The 19,932-nt window shown below is 39.3% G+C and overlaps 1 protein-coding gene across 1 annotated transcript in view; it reads left to right on the top strand.

Moving 5' to 3' along the window:
• Nucleotides 1-19,932, top strand: part of CDH23 (cadherin related 23) — a 469,716-nt gene that overhangs the window by 293,407 nt on the left and 156,377 nt on the right. Inside the window, exons 16-18 of the mRNA XM_088144253.1 lie at nt 891-996; nt 1,081-1,208; nt 14,224-14,296. Coding sequence (XP_088000379.1) covers nt 891-996; nt 1,081-1,208; nt 14,224-14,296 — 307 coding nt within the window. The remainder of the gene's footprint in view (nt 1-890; nt 997-1,080; nt 1,209-14,223; nt 14,297-19,932) is intronic.

The raw sequence follows: 19,932 nt of genomic DNA, 5'->3' as shown, positions 1-19,932 counted from the left end.
ACAGTCCCATGATCACAATCTCCAACCTTCCCTGCCACCTTCTCACAAAGTCAATGGGAAAGCAGGCAGATAGTCATAAGTTGTGATCATGTGAGATCCTCACTTAATGATCCATGCAGTCCTCATTGAACAAGAGCAACCAGGACTTCCAGAATTGCCATCACTAAGCAACATGGTCACATGAAGTTGTGCTTTACAACTGCATTGCTTAGCAATGGAGTTCTTGGTCCCAATGGCCGTCATAACCTGAGGACTACCTGTATAAGGTAACTTGCACTAACTTTCCATGGGAAAGAACCAAGCTTTAGAAGTTGATCAGTGCTTCCTTCTTTAAGCAGCAAGAGGATCCAAGAACAGCACTGCCTCCCTTTTTCTTCTTTTAGGAGGAGAGGTCCCTTTGGACGTTTTTTTAAAAAAGTAATATCTGGTTTATTTACAAATATACTAGTGCAGCAAAAACAGAATGAATAGCGTGAGCAAATATACTGTCCTCACCAGACTTGCACTCTAAGATGTCATCAGTTTACAACTCTTCTTTCATGTTACATTTCATGTAAGATGTCTTTCCCCATCTCTTCAAAACTGCTTCTGTTGTCACCCACATGCACCCTGAAAGACCTTAGATTAGTCAGTCCTCAACTTTAACAGAAGGAAGTTGGGAGGGTGAATCAACTTCACCAAATGGGAAAATCCCTGTCCACTTCAAACATTTTGCTCCTGTGGAGGATCTGTCCATCACCCATTCCAAGCTAATGGAATGATATGACTTGCTAAGAAAGGATATGTCTTGCCTTGACCAACATTCATAAAAATGCTTTCTGTTCCTATTGTGTTACAAGAATCTGCCATCAAAATGTTTCAATATAAATATTTCTTCTGATTTAATCTAGGCTTCAGATGAAGACTCCTCTCCAAACAACCAGATCACTTATAGCATTGTGTATGCTTCTGCATTCAAAAGTTACTTTGACATTACCTTCTCTGAAGGTTATGGAGGTGAGCACAGCCTTGTGTTCAGATCCCTTCTTCGCCCCATGCCTAATGTCAATAATTGCCAACACAGGCTTCTTGCTTTTTCAGTGATAAGTGTCATCCGCCCTCTGGATTATGAGCAGGTTGCCAATGGTGTCATTTACTTGACGGTAATGGCTAAGGATGCAGGCCTCCCAGCACTTAACAGCACCGTTCCCATCACCATTGAAGTGTTTGTAAGTACTACTACTGCTTTACATTGTACCTGCTCAGAAGATAAAACCAAACAGAAGAAATGAGTCCATGGTCTTTCCTTTCTTATTTTGTTTAATTAGAACAATATCTCTATTTATTCTAGTGAGAATAGTTCGGTAAGAAGGATTTATTTGTTTGTTTGTGTGCTTGTTTTAAAAAGAACAATGTAAGAACTATGTTAGGGGTGAACTAATTTTTGGCAGCAAGAGCCCACTTTTCAAACAGTTTTATATGGGTTGAGACTGGACTGAGTGGGTCATTGTCATAATGACCTCACATGCTGGATTTTCTGCTTCTGCTTTTGTCCTCTTTTTTAAACAGTGTGTGCGTGCGTGTGTGTGTGAAGTCTATTGGAGGCTTAAACTATCTACAGTCTTTAGTTTTCTGCCAAAAGAACTGCCTTTTGGCAATTTAATTTTAAAAATTGCTTGGGAGATGAAAGAAAAAAGAATGGGGGAACCACACATAATATGTAGTCTGCTTTGATACTTGTATATACTATTGATATAACTATGATATAACGCAAATACCATTTTGTCTTCCAAAGGCTTTTGGAGAAACAAAACAATGGTCCTTCCTTTGTTCTAAATTGAGTAACACTGTGTCTTAGTTTTATGTTTATTTTTCACCAGAATCATTAATAACAGACTGCTTACCTGTAACTGTATTCTCAGTGGTCTTTTGTGCATTCAACACATAAGGTGGTATCCTTGCCCACAGCCCATGATGGAATGTTCTACAGCTACAGAGGACTTGTGGGAAGGGAACATGCCACCAGCTTCTAGGTGGGGTTCCACTCGCTTCTCTCAGCAAGCAACAGTTACCTGTAATTTCTCCCATAACTTCTGTCAGTTTTGATCACCTTCAACATTAGGAATCTCTATTACTTGACTTTGGTCATAGAAGTCAATGACAAGTTTGAGGAGCTCACCAGAATAATGAGCCCCACAGAAAAAGAATATGCATGTACATCCAAGTTCATGGATCATATAGGTAATACATCCTCTGAGGCCAGGATCTCAGCCTCCTTGTCCATCTGCAGAGGAAAATGACCACTTGTCAACAAGAGGCATTGAGGGATTCTCAGGGTCCATGAACATCCTATAAACTTAGTTAGTATCAAGTTCTCTGCATTCCATATTTCCTTCTATCACCATCTTAGGACCACATATCATGTATTATGCCATATAGTCCTATAGAGATCACCAAACTTGTTTGGCAGCATATCAGTATTTCCTCTAGGAAACAGCAGATTTTTTTCTTCTCCATGTTCATCAAGATAAAAGAGAAATTCCGGACGTGTTCCTATGTGAAGCGTATGCATTTTCAAGTGGCATCTGATAAAACATTAATGAATTGTATTCTAAATTACAGTGACAGTGGGTGCACTGTTAGAAAACCTGAAGGGCCAGGCCATCCTGGAGAAGGTCTGTCTGTGTGCTAAGAGTCAACACTGACTTGATGGCACAAAATCAATTATTCTGTGCCTTATGGCTAGATCCATTGCACTACACAGGCATGCTTGGCTCTGATCCTCCAAGTTATTGCAAGAGGTCTATATACAAGAGGGCATACGGAGGACTAGCTTTTGAAAACATTTTAGAGCTCACAGATCACAAAAGAGCAATACTACAGTGAAACACATGGGGTTACTATTATTTCCTCATACAAATACAAATGTTCCTGGTCATACAACTCATTTGAAAGTGGATCCTGTTATCTCTCTTCACCTGAGTTCAGCAAGCATCTGTCAGCTCAGTTTTCCTGGTGGCACTTTGATCATTGCAATACAGGGTAGAGCACAGAACTCCAGGTTGGTAAGATGCCATTTTTGAAGAGATATCCCTCAGCCCATTGACCCAAGGTACCATCTTTCAGCTTGAGAGACAAAGCATCAGATTCATGGGTTCCTACCTTCATTCACCTCTGATATGTCACTGAATTTCAGGCTTCTTATCCCCACTGGAATTCCTCCGTCATTCCCCTTCTTTGCCAGTTCTCTTCCAAGTTCAATGGAGTACAGTTTATTGAAAAGGATAGAATGGCATTCCATGAAGCAGCTATCCATTTTTTATGGCCCGTAGATCTGATACTATTTTAAAGAAGCATTTTGTACACAGAAGAATGAACAGGGTAACAATCAGCTAGATTTTAGGACAGTGGAACAGTAGCCAAATGCACTCATACAGAGGCCAACATATGTTCAAACACATGTGGAGAGGATGAGTGAAAGGATCCATATTCAGAGCCAAAACAAATGCAGAGCATTAGCTCTGCTTGGCTTTTTAGGAACAGCAAGTACTGTAGCTAATTTATTCACATGGACTATTGTGCATTATATAAACACCCTTAGTTCATCAGACAAATGATTTATCAAAATTAATGCTGTATTTTTAAGACATGTTATTCATTTATCTCATACGTTCTGCTAAATTTTTTACCCCCCCCCTTCCAAATACTGAATCCTGATTTTAACTATCGTTTCTAAAATTGCAAGCAAAGTCCTTCAAATACAGGACTGGGATAGGGGTAATATAGGTTCAAAAACAATAACAATATGTGCTTATATCTGGAGAGGAAAGTTACTTTTTTGCTCTGCTCCTCCTTGTCCAAAATCCTTAGCTCTACTATTTCCACAAAAATGTTCGTTATTGTGGTATATTTTAAACACTGCTTAGTATCTTACTCTTGTTCATTATGGGAATGAACATTTTGCTTCTTTATAGATGCAGATGGTAGGACCATGACATACTCTATGAAATGGATTATGTCATATGGTATTACGTAACAGCTGGTGCTACCAAATCCATGGCTGATGGGAACACTTCCATTGATTTATGTTACATCTTTCACTGATGGAAAGTCAACTGTAGAAGAGGCCACTCATGAGTCCTTCCTTACCTGAGACCATATGCAAATATGGGCAGCAAAATCCTGCAGGTGTTTGAAAGGAGAATTTGCTTCATTTTCTTCAGTTCAAAAAGATTGTGTAGAGAAGGTTCGATTGTTTTCTTTTTCTTTTGCTCTCTGCCTGAAAACCTAAAGTTCTCTGGAATCAAACAACTTTGATTGTGACATGAAGACCAAAGGCACGTTAGCCCTTGAAGTGACTGAAATTATCCCTCCTTGAAGCAATCCGAATAGCTGTCACTTTTCAAATCATGGTTATCCCAGCCTGGAATGACTTGCTCTTGTTATCCTGAATTGTGATGCAAACATTTTTATCCAGAAAGATAACCTGCACATATATGGCAATAACAGAGTTAGCATTACTGTTACTTTTTAGGATTAAATCAGATTGTCAGAGTATAAGCACTGTGGGCTGAGAAAGCTCAGAGAAAGGATGAGCCGTAGTCTCTTGATAACCTTTCAATCTTAGATCCTACCTAATCAGATCTGACTTAAAGTGGCAGCAATTCACTGACCAAAGAGTTGGGTCTCTTTGATGCTGCTGCTGTAAAAAAAATAATAAAAATCCCTGATATTCACCCTCTCTCCTTCATACAATTGTGAGGAGAAATAAGAAGCAGCAAAGGGGCTTAATTGAGGATAAATATCTTTTTTCCATAGCTGCTCTTTGGACAGTGTAATCCCATCTGTCTAAAGACCACATTTGAAAAGGTCATTTCCTTCTAGTTGATTTTGTACATGGGTGATTTCTAAGTAGCTGTCACATTCTGCACTTTCGACCAAAAGGGATTTTTTCTTTCAAGTGGAAGGGGGAAAATATGATGATGATGATGATGAATTGGCTCGCTTAAGGAGCTGAAATGAAAGAGCAAGTGTGGGTATGTGCGTGCCTCTGTGCGTGTGGTAAGGGAAAGAAAGAGATTGAAACTTCTTCATCCTATGCTTATTGATTTTTAATAAAGAACTGACATTCACTTTGTATCTTTCCCATTAGGGAACAATAAGCTTCTAAAGAGGGAACTACTGGATTAGAACTAATATTGAGCTTGATACTAGCATCCTAGGAAATATTATCACTAATGTTTCTCCCTACTTCTCATTCACTGACATGCTAGATGCTGTTCTGTGCACTGAGCCACCAACTTTATGCTTAAGTGTATCATCAAGAAAATATATTCATTTGCTTCAGGTGCTGTTAATTTACAAATGTCTTGATCCTACAGATGAGGATGATGATGATGATGATGATGATGATGATGATGATGATGATGATGATGATGATTTCTGTTGAAAATGTTAAAGACTCAATCCCACTAATTTAAAAGCCATAGAGTATGGCTTTTAAATTGGTGGGATTGTGTTAAGTACAGAGGCTGAAAAACTAACATTCTATTGCTGTTCACGAATCTTGTGTTCAGTGTTGTATCTGAGGACATTTCGATTTAGAGAAAAGCATTCTAATTTCCAGTATTGAAAAGCATCCATGTGTACATGGTTACTATGAAAAGGGACCTTAATTGGAGATGTTTCTGCTAGCTAGATAACTACTTCTGTAGGCTTTTGTGGCAATTCATAGTGTCAACCAGAAAAGCAAAAACTAGTTCCAATAAAGAGAAGTATGGTCAAGATTGTTGAGCTGATATAAATGGTGTGACTATTAAACCACCTGCCCTCCTTCCCTGTGATGAGAGACTGAGAAAAAGACTACTACTTGGAGATGGTGTGAGAGAATGAAAGTACATTTTACCACCTAGCTACCTGCCTGCTTACAGTGTGTGTGTGTGTGCACATGTGCACATACATGCAAGCTTTCAAATCAATATTGAGTCCTGAACTTCATGGACAAGTCCATCCAGATGTATGTATGTATTTATTGATGGAATTTGTAAGCCATCCAATCTGTTACGACTCTGGGTGGCTTACAGAATACAACAGTAAAAAACAAAAAGATTAAAAACAAAAAATTATATAAACAAAATAGAAAGTCCAGAAAAAAGACCAATGACCATTCAAAGACTAAACATCACACAAGGGGTCCATCACCCAATATTGTCCTGGGCCTGAAGATAGTGATTGATGATTATTGATTATGTGCCACCAAGTCAATGTCAACTCTTAGCAACCATTTAAATTTTCTCCAAGAAGATCTGTCTCCAACCTGGTCCTTTGGGTCTTCCAATGGTGCATCCATTGCCACTGTAATGAGTCCATCCACTTTACTCCAAGTCAACCTCTCCTTCTCTTTCTTTCTCTCTTTCCTAGCATTACAGACTTCTCCAGAGAGCTAGATCTTTGCATTATGTGTCTGAAGTATGATCATTTGTGCCTTGAGTGAAAACTCTGGGTTAATGTATTTGATAATCCATTTGTTGATTTTCTTGTCTAACCAAGGTATTTTCAAAAGCATCAATACTCTTCCTATCCTGCTTGTTCAAAGTCCAACTTTCACTTCCATAGCAGGTCACATGGAAAACCATTGCCTGCACCATTCTGATCTTTGTAGGTATAGACACATCATGGCACCTGAATATCTATTTCAAGGCCTGTGCTACCAAGTGCTAGTCTGTGGCACATTTCTTGCCTGCTGCTTCCTTTACGGTTGATAGTTGATCTTAAGAGCTAAGTTTTAATAGCTCAGCTGAAAAGTTCTTGACTATATTGTGGAAGTGGTTTGCCTTCTTCCAGGATGCTTTTTGGCTTCCCAGTCTAGGGTGAAGAGACTGATTGGCCTAAAATCACCCACCTGGCTTCATACCTAAGGGAGAACTAGAACCTCGGTCTCCCTGTTCCTAGTCCAATACTGTTGGAATGTTTTTCTTATACATTAACAATAAGAACAGATGTATAGGAAAGACAATAATGGTTCCTGTCTATGTAAAGAAAGACTTATATCTTATGTATAGAAAAACACATGTATAGGAGAGACAAAATGCCCATCGTTTTAGTTCTAGATAAAGAGACATCTGCTTAACTACAAATTAGGAAGTTTGCCATAACTTTAGGATAAGGAAATATCTGTTTTAGCAGGATAAGGAAGGAAGGATTGTTCAGGAGGAAGGTGTTCATGCTGATAGAACAGAAGCTATTGTAATAAGCTAACACATTTCATTCCATTGATCATGATTAGCTAAATTCCTGTAAAAAGGGGGTCTAATAATAACTTTGGATTGAATATCTCCTTTGACTCTCCACTGATCATCTGGTGATTTCTATTAAAATTCCTGGCTTGGGACATGAACAGAGAAAGAAGGGATCTCACCCTTCTGATAAGTACCTTAACTACTCTCTTGCCTGCTTATTACCTGTGAAAAACAGCTTCCTCACTAAATCTGGCCTTGGAATGTGTGCTCCTGACAGAGACCATTTTCCCATTATTGCATCACTGAATCTAGGGCTTAAGAGGAACACTGCCCTTGGTTGCTCAGGCCACTATGGAAAAGGTGAGGGCAGCCCCTTAGGGAACATGGGCCTGAGAATAGCACACTCCTCTTTTTCTGTATGTGCAAATCAGAAATGGGTGACAGTAGGGTGGCCTCTGCATTGCTGTTTGGTGGTAGCTTCATATTAAGATGCATCACAAAAATTGGGAAGAGCAGGGAATGGAAAAACAGCCTGGGAGTGAATATTGAAGTACTAATATGCAGGAAGGGAGGTACGGCACCCAGATGGATTGGTTCCCAGATCTCTCTTTCTGGCAAGTTGGAGAGGACCTTCTTCTGCATTGCTTCCAGACTATGGAACAAACTCTCTCAGTGTTTAGAAAATGTGTAGCCGCATCTATTTTGCCAAACTTGTAATTATTAAATTATTGCACGGCTATTAATTTTAACATGTATTTTTATTGTTTATATTCTGTTTTTATTTTATTTTATTTTTTGGTTTGGTTAGCCAGCTTGAGGACATGTCAGAGCAGAAGGATGGAGTACAAATCAAATTAAATCAATAAGGGCTGCATGGAGATGGTGCTCATGTGAAAAGGTTCCTGCATGTGTGTTCACTTCAAATAATTTGGGCAGTGTTTTAAAATATATGTTATAGAATGAAAGCTGTATATATTGAAAAGAATAAATAAATAAATCCATATGCAATCTGTGTCTCCAGTAGTCACATATGTGAGATGGGTGGCTCTATAAATGTACCAAATAAATATTATATTATATTATGATATGATATGATGTGATATAATATTTTTTTAATTTTTTAACTTTCCCAAGAATACAGTTGCTAAACTCAAGTTGCTAGAATAGAAGATATTTTTAAATGTGAAATTTATATTCTAGTTATGTGGTATCTATATTTCTGCTATCTGTACTAGGGGCATCTGTGTGGGGGTTGAATCAAAAAAGTCAAGATAGGAGGAAAAACCATGTGACTGAAGTTCCACCCCTCTTTTACATGCATCTAACCCTCTCCTGAATACTTTTCATTGTAAAGTCTATATATTCTGTGTGCCTGAAGTGCTCCTACGTATATGAAAGCTATGATTTTCCCATTCAACTTTTGATGTATATTCTGCCCTACTGGAAGGGCTTGAGTTATAGGTAAAAGTTTGTTGTGGGAAAGGGGCACCCTGCATCTCTTTGGATTCCATTCTTACTTTTTGGCAAGATAGATTATGGTGAAAAGATGCTTCAGGTTTCAGTAAACACTTTGTTGGATAAGTAACCTATTGGTATACTGGAGACAAGTTTAACCTTTTGATAAAAAGACATTGTGGTGCCCTAAGAGTTACAGTATTAAATATAGTACCTTTAGATTAGAATAATTTTCATATATATATATATATATATATATATATAATTTTATTAGAAATTTTCACAGAGATAAAAGATAAATATGATATAATGTTAAGAATAAAGAAAGGAAAAGAAAAAGAAAAAAGTGTGAGGTGAGAAATTAAGAAAAGTGATTAAGAAATGCCAACAGAAAAAAAGAAAAGATATATAAAGAAACAACTTTGATCTTCTTTTCAGCAGTTACAAACAAGCTTATCCTCTCTCCTCCCTCATTAGTTACATCATAATTCACTTCTTCCCATATCCAATCCTCCTTAATCCACAAATCCATAAATCACCAATTCATTCCCCCCCCCTCCCCATTTTCAACAAAAGATCCATAAGAGGCTTCCAGTCTTTAATGTCCTGTCCTTGATCAAACAGGTCAATTTTGCCATTTCTACAAATTCCATCATTTTCACAATCCATTCCTCCATTGTGGGTATTTCAGTATTTTTCCAACTTCGTGCATATAATAGTCTCACTGCAGTTACCATATACCAAATCAATCTTCCATAGGTCTTTTCTAATTAGTTATCCATAAGTCCCAGTAAGAAGAGCTCTGAGATTAGAATTTTCCATGTCACTTTCCTTACCCTTCAAGAAATTTCTGGGAAATAAAATAGTTCCTCCATGCATCTGCAATGATCCATGATCTATGTTCTGGATAGTATAAGAAGAGTGCGTAATTCTGGGCACTGTAAAAATCATGAGTGATGACAATGCTGATTAAAGGCCCTCTGTTCGAGCAAAAAACAAAAAGCAGAGAATAGTGATTTAATTATAATATAGCGGGCATCATTGGCATGTGAAATTACCTAAAATACTGACTTTAATAGCAAAAGAGTCCGTCTGGATTTAAACACTAGTTTAGCAACTTCTCCATATAAACTATAGCAAAAAAGTTTGGGGTTTTTGCTCAGCTGCAGCCTTCTTTCTGACTTTCTCATTCCAATCAGGCAGTTATCTTAAACAGCAATCAAGAAACTGGTGGTTAAATATAAAGTTTTGTCTGTGATGTGCTTTAACATAATACAAATTTTGCATATTGTGTTAAGATGAATTGAAAAGGAAAGCTTTGACATTAAACGTGTTGTTTCTCCTGGAACCGAGAGGAAGAAAAAAAAAAAAAAGATCAAGCTTTTTAAGATTTGCGTTCCAATAAGTGTTTAAACGTAAAATCTCAAGTGCTCTTCAGAGTACTGACTAATTGGATAGAGACTTGAAAACTATTGAATTTCTTTGATCACCCCTAGTGTTTTTTAGGGTTTTTTTCCTTTCTCTAAGTATATTGATTGCCAATAATTTGATTTTATGCAGAGAAATATATGGGAGCTCAGGTTTCTTTAAACCTTCTTGATGAAAATGCATGTTGAGAAGTGAAAATTGAATAAAACTATTTTTCTATTTTCATTTCCATATAGACAAACTATTATAGTTTGTATAAAAAATATGAGAGGAGGAACAAATAAGTAAAATAATTTTTGCAGTTGGGCCAAAAGCTAATTCAGTCCATATTTTAAGTCTTTTTTTTTCTTAATTCTGAAAATAGTATTGCAGAATGCACATGAAATGCACATCTAGTATCCTTGTACTTGCTGCTGAATAATTTCATTGCTGGATTTGTTAAAAGATGTTTCCTATTGTGAAACTATTTGCTGGGGAATGAGGAACATGATTTAATGACAATAAATATTTAATTGGGCATCTAAAATGGCTCCTTTGCAGACTATTTAAAAATTGTGTTTAAAGGTTTATGCCTACTTTCAGATGCACTGATCTTTACACATGACATTTGAATATTTTTCTTTCTCCTTTAATTATCATAAATTTGCTGGTGAATTCTATGTATACAGTACAGTACTGTATTTTTTTCTCTGTCCAGTCAGCTAGTTTATTTGTATAAATAACAACAACACCCTCCCCCTCAACAATATTTTTCTCAGGGTGTTTTCAAGTGTTGACAGACCCCTGCAGGAGTGCTTCTTGTTTGAAAGTGACAAGCGTGCAAAAACTCTTCCTCCAGGCTGTATCACCAATCAGATTGCAAGTGTGTATTGGTTAAGCATTCTAACCCTTCTTTCACAATGGAAATCCACAGCACTTTCACCATTTTTTCCTAGCCAGAAATCACGCCCCCGTTCCAAAGGCTACAGGAGTTTGGCGTCACCGAGTGCATTCACTGGAAGGGGGTTGGATTTCTAAAAATGTAAATAGATACCTAGTAAAGATTTTAGAAGAATACAGTATAAAGTCTCTCTCACCTTCAACTCAGCTCCTGGCAACAATATGGATATGGCTTCTTTTTGATCAATAACATGGGGGTGATTTACCCCTGTTTTCTTCTGGGATGATTTTACAACTTCCCAGTTTAATCAACAGTCTTGAGATTTGCTAGTGTTGTCCCAAGGAAGGACAGGTGAGATCTCCTGGTCAAAGTCCGTTAATGTTTCTTATGAGTTGGGTTGGGTTTGTGGTTTCAGGCATTGTTAAACTGTTCATTTTTTTTTTAACCCTGTATACTGCCCAGAGTCATTTTGGGAGATTGATAGTCATATCAATTGTTTAAATAAATAAATAAATACTCACCAGTTCCAACTCTGTGTAGCTTTGGGGGGATCACCCACCTGCTATGACATCAGAGATTTTAGATAGCTGTTTTGCTTCTTTGTTGAAAACACCTCCCCATTCTGTTACCAAATTGTGGAAGTATGATCACAGGGGATTCTAGTGAGAGCAAAGAAAGGGCTCGGAAACTACTGCATCAGACAGAAGGAAGGTACTTCGTAATGCTGAATCTCTTTTTAACATAAGTCGACCACAACTTGATGGCAGATTATCCAAAAAAATATGAGAAGGCAGTAGTGAGCGTACTCCTACTGCCGTTTATAATCTACTTGCAGACCAATCGTGACCCCCTTTCCTTTGCATTTTTTAAATTAATAGGCCTTATGTGAATCTTAGTGAAGATATTAGGTTACATCCGACATGCATCTACTTCAGAGATGGAGAAAAATAGATTACCTTTTATCCAAATTTACCCAGTTTACCCTCTTAAGCCTATAACTGACTTGGAATATTTTTCAGAATTTTATGATGTAGTTCATATCACTTATAAAAGGAAATATGTGTTATATTGGGGGGGGAACTATTTCCAAAGAATTGTGCCCTTGGAAAATTATGTTTGAAAATACATGATTGAAGAAATGTGCATGAAAGCATCCCTAAAAATGGTCATGCAGACTTTGTGGCAAAATTCACAAAGTAATGCAGAAATGCTCCAGAATTAACCAGAAGGGGGAGGGAAGGGAAGATGCAAAACTGGGTGAAGCTGAAAACTACATCATTTCATATAATTCATTCCTGGTTATGACAGCACTGTTAATGTCTTAATCTGTAAAGGAATAGGATAATCCATGCTTTAATTAAAAAAAATTAAAGGGTGAAAAGTGATGGGGGTAATGACTTAATTATATATTCCTTGCAAGATACTTGTGAGTGAAAACTGAGAATGGACTATTACTACTATTCACTATAATGGAAAGTATTTTAACTGCTTAAAATATTTGATAATCCACCCTCTATGTTAATAATATTAACAAATAAATTCAGTAATATTGAATTTGCTACAGTATTTATATTTTGTAACTTACAAGATATATCTATCATTACTAAAACAATAATTAGGTATATATTGTCAATCATACAGAGGCTCTTTCCCCAACTGGGTGCCTTTAAAGGCAATGGACAACAATTCCTATACTTTCTTTTCTTTTTAATGCTTGTCTAAATAATTAAACAGTCTTGAATTTTCCTAAGATTTATATAAATTAGCAAAAGACTGTACTCATCAGATACTGCAGTGTAACAGATTTTGCTCCTTCTTTAACCTCTTTTCTGAAAACAAGGTAGGGAAAGTATGCAGAGCTGGGGATTATGGGAGTTTTCCAACCCCTTAATCAGAGCTCTGCTTTAGATTATATGACAAACAGGGCGCTTAGAATGGAGTTGTTGGCTATATCCTGAGCCACTGCCCAGATACCTCTTCCATCAGGAACCTGTGGGAAAATGTTTGTTTCTGCAGCCCCTACCTGGATCCAGCTCATTGTCAAACTTAATCTTTCTTTTGCCAGCTTCACCCACCACATCCAATCTGGGCCCACTGTGTTTAGTTTTCAGAGAGTGGGCCTGCCAAAAGATAGAAAGAAATTTAAGTAATGCATTTCCAGCATTCTGTTGGTTTGGAAAGAATAAAAATGTCCAGAGGTGGTTTCCAATGATGTACATCAATAGTCACTTAACATCTCAGCCTTCTGGGCTTTATGTTACTGTAATATATTTTACATTATACTTGTCACCATTTGAGGTAGAGGAGAGTGTCCATGCTGTATTTACATTTGAAAAGTAGAATAATGCCTTAAAATTGCATTTTGCCTGTTATCCAGGTACCTATCTTCAAGTTATGTTTTGGATTACAAAATCTCCCTGGGCAGCCTGATTTTATCAGCGCATTGGTATTGTAATGCGTTAGATGGTAATTGCAGCTTGGTTCTTTTATCTACTGCTTTAATAATTTTATGAACACCATTTAATGAACTGCAGTTGTGGGAAACAGAAAGCACAATAATAAATAATACATAACTGTCGTGGGGAATGCCCTTTCCGACAGGTATGAATGCTGGATGTGAATGCTGAGTTTCATTTTGACAGCTAAGCCTTCAAGACAGTTAACGCATTGCAGCAATGGCTTTTAAACTGGGGCTAATTGCCGCAAGGGAGTAATTTGGGCATATCCTGGGAGTAATGGAGCAAGCTGCAAATTCTTGTCTGTAAGTCAAGGATCCAGTTTGGAAGTGCCGCTGCTGAGACACTTGTGTAAAGAGACTGGGTTTTTTTTCCTTTGTTTTGTTTTTTGGTTGTGTTTTGCTCTTGTGGGAATAATGACATTATCCAAGACCAGGAAAAAGGTATTTGGGTCAAACTTTTAAGAATCACTTAATGAGAGATCCCATTATATTTTATGTACCTCCAACACTTAAAAAGCAGAATTTCAGTACATCCTGAAGATTTGTATTAGCTCGCTCAGTAGCTCGCTCATCTCCTTGTGTTCTCTGCTATGTCCAAATTTTTTAAAGTGAACTTTGGAACAAATACAAAGAAGAGATATTCAGTGAGTAATTCAATGATAGGCTTTGCTAAGCTCCTTCATTAAATGAAATTGGGCCATTGGGTGGTTTTAGTGTATACTTACAACAAAATATTATTTCTTTTATTATGTGGCACAATTTCTATTTTCTTTTTGTCTCTGTAGGATGAAAATGACAATCCACCCACATTCAGCAAGCCTTCTTATGTTGTCACAGTCATGGAGGATATCATGGCAGGTAGGAGATCAGTTTCTACCCTTATCCTTGGTCCTCATCCTAACAACATTCCTGGTACCAGTTTACCAAGTCAATGTGGAATATCAGTTGAATCTAATTGCCTCTGCATTTACTTATTGTTTCACCCATATACACCGTATCCCAGTGTCTTTCTTCCCAGATATGCAGGATACTCACAGTCGCAGCTATATAAATTAATATAATGAATACATACATACATACTGTATATACCTACATACTCACTAGATGAAGTTATATTCAGACACAACTTCTTGGTGATAAGGACACTTTTTGCATTTCAGAGAATGAACACATAGAAACAAATACTTATCAATACACAGAGACAAATATTTTTAAATACACATGCAGTATATATAGCTTCATTTCAGGACAGAAATCAATTTTTAGACAAAAACAATACTTTCCTGTTTTGAAAAGGAAAATGAGATTTTGAAGAACTGGCAACATACTATCCACAGGTAACAGAGTAAGCCCCCTTTGCCTAACTCTCCAAACTCTAAAACAGCAGCCATAGCTATTGCAAATTACATTAAAATTATATTTTTAAGAATGTAACGAATTGCTGCAGTCTACAAGAATTTCACAAGATTTCTATGATCTTGCAAGAAAGTATTAGACTCTCACAAGCTGTTGTACAAGAAAACCATTCTTGTAAAAAAAATCTCATTCAAGATCATATGAAAGTGTGGTCTTTTCACAAATGGCCACCGTGTGGATTTCTCGAGCTGTAGCAATGTTTGCTGGAATGAAGGGGAGTAGAGATTGCAAGGAAAAGAGGTTGCCAATCTCTGAGACTCAATATTTAATAAAAATGCTAAAACTAAAGATTACTAAATATAAATAGTAAAATTCGTTTTATTATCCTTAACTGGAGAATATGATTATTAGGACCAACCCATGTACTTCATAAGGCAATAGTGGGGGATGGGGAAGAAGCAGAAAAGTCCAGAAACTAATCCAACTGTTTTAGTTATGTGGGTTTGGCATTCAGAGCCTATTGCAATATAGAGGTTGTAGATTAACTTTATTAGTCATTGATAAGTGTTTAGATAAATATCACATTTAGCCATTCAAGACAGTATCTATCTCCCAAGGAAGATAATTTCCTCTTAGATGAACCCTCTTTACATTTTAAAGGTTGCATTTCCTCTTTCCAACACTAAGTTCCATTTTTAAAAAATATTTTTATTGAAATGTTTAATTACAATAGTAAAAGCAAATACAAACTAAACTCAAAGAGAAAAAGAGATAGAAAGAATAAAAAGTGCAAGGAAAGAAAAAGAAGAAATAAGATAAAGAGAAAAGAAATATTTAAATAAATGACTTTCAATCTTCATCACAACAAGGATAAACAAACTTAATAACTTCACCCCTTATAAGGTTACAAACAAGTATCTCTTCTTCCCATAACCCATCCCTTATCTATATGCAAATCCATAAATCATCAACTTTTCAGTTCTGATGTTGGGAAAAAATCTGTAAAGGGTTCCCAAAGCTTTATAGAAACATATTTTAACCTTGGTCAAGCAAACCAAATTTATATTCCTTCCTTTTATTTCTAACAATCTTGATCTTTAATTTATTCAGATGTTGTCATAGGATTTGATCTCTTTTCAATTGTTCTTTTTCTTTTTCCCATCCCAAAGGCTTCTTCGAGGATTTTTGTAAATCCAATAAAAAGTCCAGGTTGTTCTCTTGGTTTATCATTTGTATTTCCACTTTAATCTTCAAAGCTCTGACCAACCTATTTTGTATATCTAGTAGAAAGCCCTTATCCAGGTCATTGTCTTGGCTTGTCATTTGTATTTCTACTTTAGTTGTCTTCTCTATCTTATAATCGACGCTTTTTTTATTATCCAGTATTTCTGGTTCTGATATTTCTACATCAGGCAAAATTGGCTTCACATATGTCATTCCTTTGTTAACATCTTTTGGACATAGTCTATCCATAGAATCAGACATCATTGCCAACACTGTAGCTGCTAATTTCTGAACCCAGTCTTCAAAAATCTCCTGGAGTACAAATATCATAACATTTTCTGTCATTTTGTAAATTCCAGTATTAACCAAAAACAAAAAGAAAGTTATCACTTCTTTTCCTTTTCTGCCTGGAATCTTTAGTCCCCTCTAGTGTCTAATTTCTGAAATCATAAAGTTTCAAATCTCTGTTATGACTTAGGATAGACAAAACAATTTAGTTCCCATGAAGGTACTGTTTATTTATATAATTATTTCCAAAATCTTAGAGTAAAAATCCTAATATTCCAAATTTGTTTGATCCCTTAATTCATTTATAACTTTCTTGGATCAAATCTTATTTAGCTTTTTACCATTTATTTCCAATTTTTTAAATTCTTAAGCTTACCGTTGATTTTTCTTTTGTTCAAGAATGAACTTAAACTCACCAGGTGGCTCTTCATACTTGTCATTCTGAAGATCTTTAACAGCTTTAAAATAGTTAAATAGGCAATTTCCGAAAGTGATTAGAAAATGAGATTAGCGAACCCAGTGTCCTTTAAAAGGCTCTGCCACAGCTGTGAGCATGTTGGCTTCCCTTTGTCTCCCAGCTCTCAGACCCATGGTAGACTGCTGTCCTAGGAGGAGCAGCCATCCAGAGCGCATGTGGGTAATTTCTCATCCTCACTTTATCCAGAGAGGTTCTGTAGAATCAGTCTACTTGGTAGTTCTTCAGTTTTTGTTGCGGTCATCATCTCTGCTCTTTCAGAGATGTGCTAGTTCACCAACCTCCCCTGGAAGTCTACTAAGTTCCCTTTTTTATGATAGAGAATTTCTCATTTTTAATTCCTTCCAGGCCAGGAACTTGTATACTTCACCCATCATGGGAGATAGACTGAAATCTCTACGATTTTTGTATTTTAGAAATGGAATGGGATGTCAACCATTATCCTCTATTTCCAAGTTATAGATGTTATCTTGTACTCCATATTTCTCACCAGTTGTAGACAGAATGCATTAATTTCCCTCTTGAAATAAGTAGCTGCAAACTTCATGGCTAACATACTTGACTTAATTTTATAACTCTTCTGCTTCTTCTCCCATCCTTTGCTATTGTAGTATCTCAACTGATGATGAATTCTTCACACTCTTGTGTCTTATTTTGGTGGACTCGAATAAAGATAGTACCTAATATGAACTTTGAAGTTATTTTTAACAGCTTTCTCAATAAAAAATATAAATCAGGATCTCAGTCCATCACAAGACACTTGTGGGCTGTAACTAAGTAGGAGGGGTTATCCTGTATATATTGTAAGGTTTGCCCCGTTCGACAGAGAAACTCTCGTGACACGTGTGGTTCACAAAGAAGGTTTACTCATGCGTAATGTAGTAGTCACAAGCAAAGCCAGGACTGGCTTGGTACAATTGCATCACTTGTTATATTCCCCCCTTCCCGCGCTTTTTTCCCGCCCCGCGATCACGTTGCAGCTGCGGATTATGGGCCCCCAATAATCCCCCTTGATTGTTCATGATGGCAGGATCGGTCAGGGTCTATTGTCCTTGATTGCCAGTCCCCCTCCGGCTGGGTTGGTTCCTCCCTGTTACGTGCAAGCCCGCGGGTTCTGTGCTGCGTCGCGATCTTGTTTCGCTGCCTGCGGCCCCATTCATTGCTGGCTCGCGCCGTTATCAGTTTATAGTTAAAAGCTTCCGCTGCGGTTTTCCGGTTGGCTGGGTGCAGGTGGCCCGTTAATTAGCGGCGCTTTCAGTTCCTCTTTTCCCCGCTAGCTACCGCCGGTGGATTCCACGTGGTCTGGCTGCGAGCTTCCCTGAAGCCCCGTGCTTCCCTGAAGCCCCGTGCTGACCGAACCTGACATACCGCTCCCCTGAAGACAATTCCCCCCCCCCGGCTCTATTTCGGCTTCCCGGGGTATTTCTTGTAAAAGTCCCGCACTAGGTCCGGTGCCCTTATATGGGTTTTACTCACCCATTCGCTGTGGGACTTGGGAAAATGTTTCCATTGCACTAGGAGCTGGGTCTGCCCCTTGTGCCTCCGGGCGTCCAGTATCTGGTTGATCTCGAAATGCTGCTCCCCCCCGACCATGATGGGTGGTGGCACTCCCTCTGTCTTGTGCCAGGCATTCCCCGGCTGGTGCAGCTTTAGCAGGCTGCAATGAAACACCGGGTGGATCTTTCCGAGGCTTTTCGGGAGTGTCAGCCTGACGGTTACTGGATTGATGACCTCTGCAATGGGGAACGGCCCCACAAACCTCGGGCTGAGTTTTTTCGATGCGTTTTTAGGTTTTTGGTTGACAGATACACCTGGTCCCCCACTTTCCACTGCTCCTCGGGGAGCCTCTTGTGGTCCGCGTGTTTCTTGTAGTCAGCTTTGGCTCTTTGCAATGCCGCGTGCGCCGCTCGCCGGGTCGCGTCGATTTGGGCGAACCAGGCGTCCAGGGAGTTGATCTGGGATTCCGGCTGAGGCAACTCCGGCATGGGGACGAAGTCTCTCCCGGTGGCTACTTTGAACGGAGAGAACCCGGTACTCTTGTGGACGGCGTTGTTGTATGCCACTTCCGCGAATGGTAGTAGCTCCGCCCAATCGTCCTGTTGGTGCCCCACGTAGCAGCGCAGGTACTGTTCGAGCCCCCCGTTCAGGCGTTCCGTGGCTCCGTCCGTCTGCGGATGCGCCGCGGAAGAAAGGGCTTGTTTCGTCCCCACCCGCTTCAGGAACTCCCTCCAGAACCGCGCGATGAAGTTGCCGCCCCGATCGCTGACGACCCGTCGGGGCGCGCCGTGGAGCCGGTAAACATGTTGCACGAACAGTCTCGCCAACCCCTCTGCCGTGGGGACTCGCCGGCACGCTACAAAGTGCGCTTGTTTAGAGAATAAGTCCGTAACCACCCAAATGGCGGTCTTCCCCTTACTCTCCGGGAGCTCTACTATGAAGTCCATGGCGACCTCTTGCCATGGGCCGTCGGGTTCCGCTACCGACTGGAGTAGCCCTCTAGGTTTGCCTTTGGCCCCTTTCGCCGTCGCGCACACCGGGCAACCCCCCGAGTACACCTCCACGTCCTTACGGAGCGTGGGCCACCAAAATTGCCGCCGGATTAAGTGGAGCGTCTTTACGAAGCCGTAATGCCCCGCGCTCCGGCTGTCGTGGGCTCTTTCCATGACCTCCCCTCGGGCACGTACAGCTTTCCTTCGTGCCACCACAACCCCTCTTGGCTGGTTAGCGCCTCTCGGTTCTGCTTGAGCCAAGCGTCCCGCTCCGCCGCCTCCGCGAACCCTTGCCTTACTTCAGGCGCCGCGTCCCGTCACTCCCCCTTGGCCTGGCTTCGGGTCACTGCCTTTGCAGCCAGTCTGCTGGCAGGGATGATGGAGTCCACGATCTCCTCCCGTAGGCTAGCGTGCTGGGACATGTGAGACAGTCCATCTGCTAGGAAGTTGCGCTTCCCGGGGATGTGTTTTAGTGTGAACCTGAACCTCCCGAAGTACTGGGACCACCGCGCCTGTTTGGGGGATAGCTTACGCGGGGTCTTCAGGGCCTCGAGGTTCTTATGGTCCGTCCACACCTCGAACGGTTCAGCTGCCCCCTCCAGTAGATGCCTCCACGTGGCCAGTGCCGACTTGACTGCGTACGCCTCTTTCTCCCACACCAT

The sequence above is a fragment of the Python bivittatus genome, unplaced genomic scaffold, assembly GCF_059951505.1.
Source record: "Python bivittatus isolate LINGU-HERP-01145 unplaced genomic scaffold, Pbiv_v1 ctg000400_np1212, whole genome shotgun sequence".
NCBI lineage: Eukaryota > Metazoa > Chordata > Lepidosauria > Squamata > Pythonidae > Python > Python bivittatus.
The sequence above is the reverse complement of the archived record's forward strand: the minus strand, read 5'-3'. Positions and strand labels throughout refer to the sequence as shown.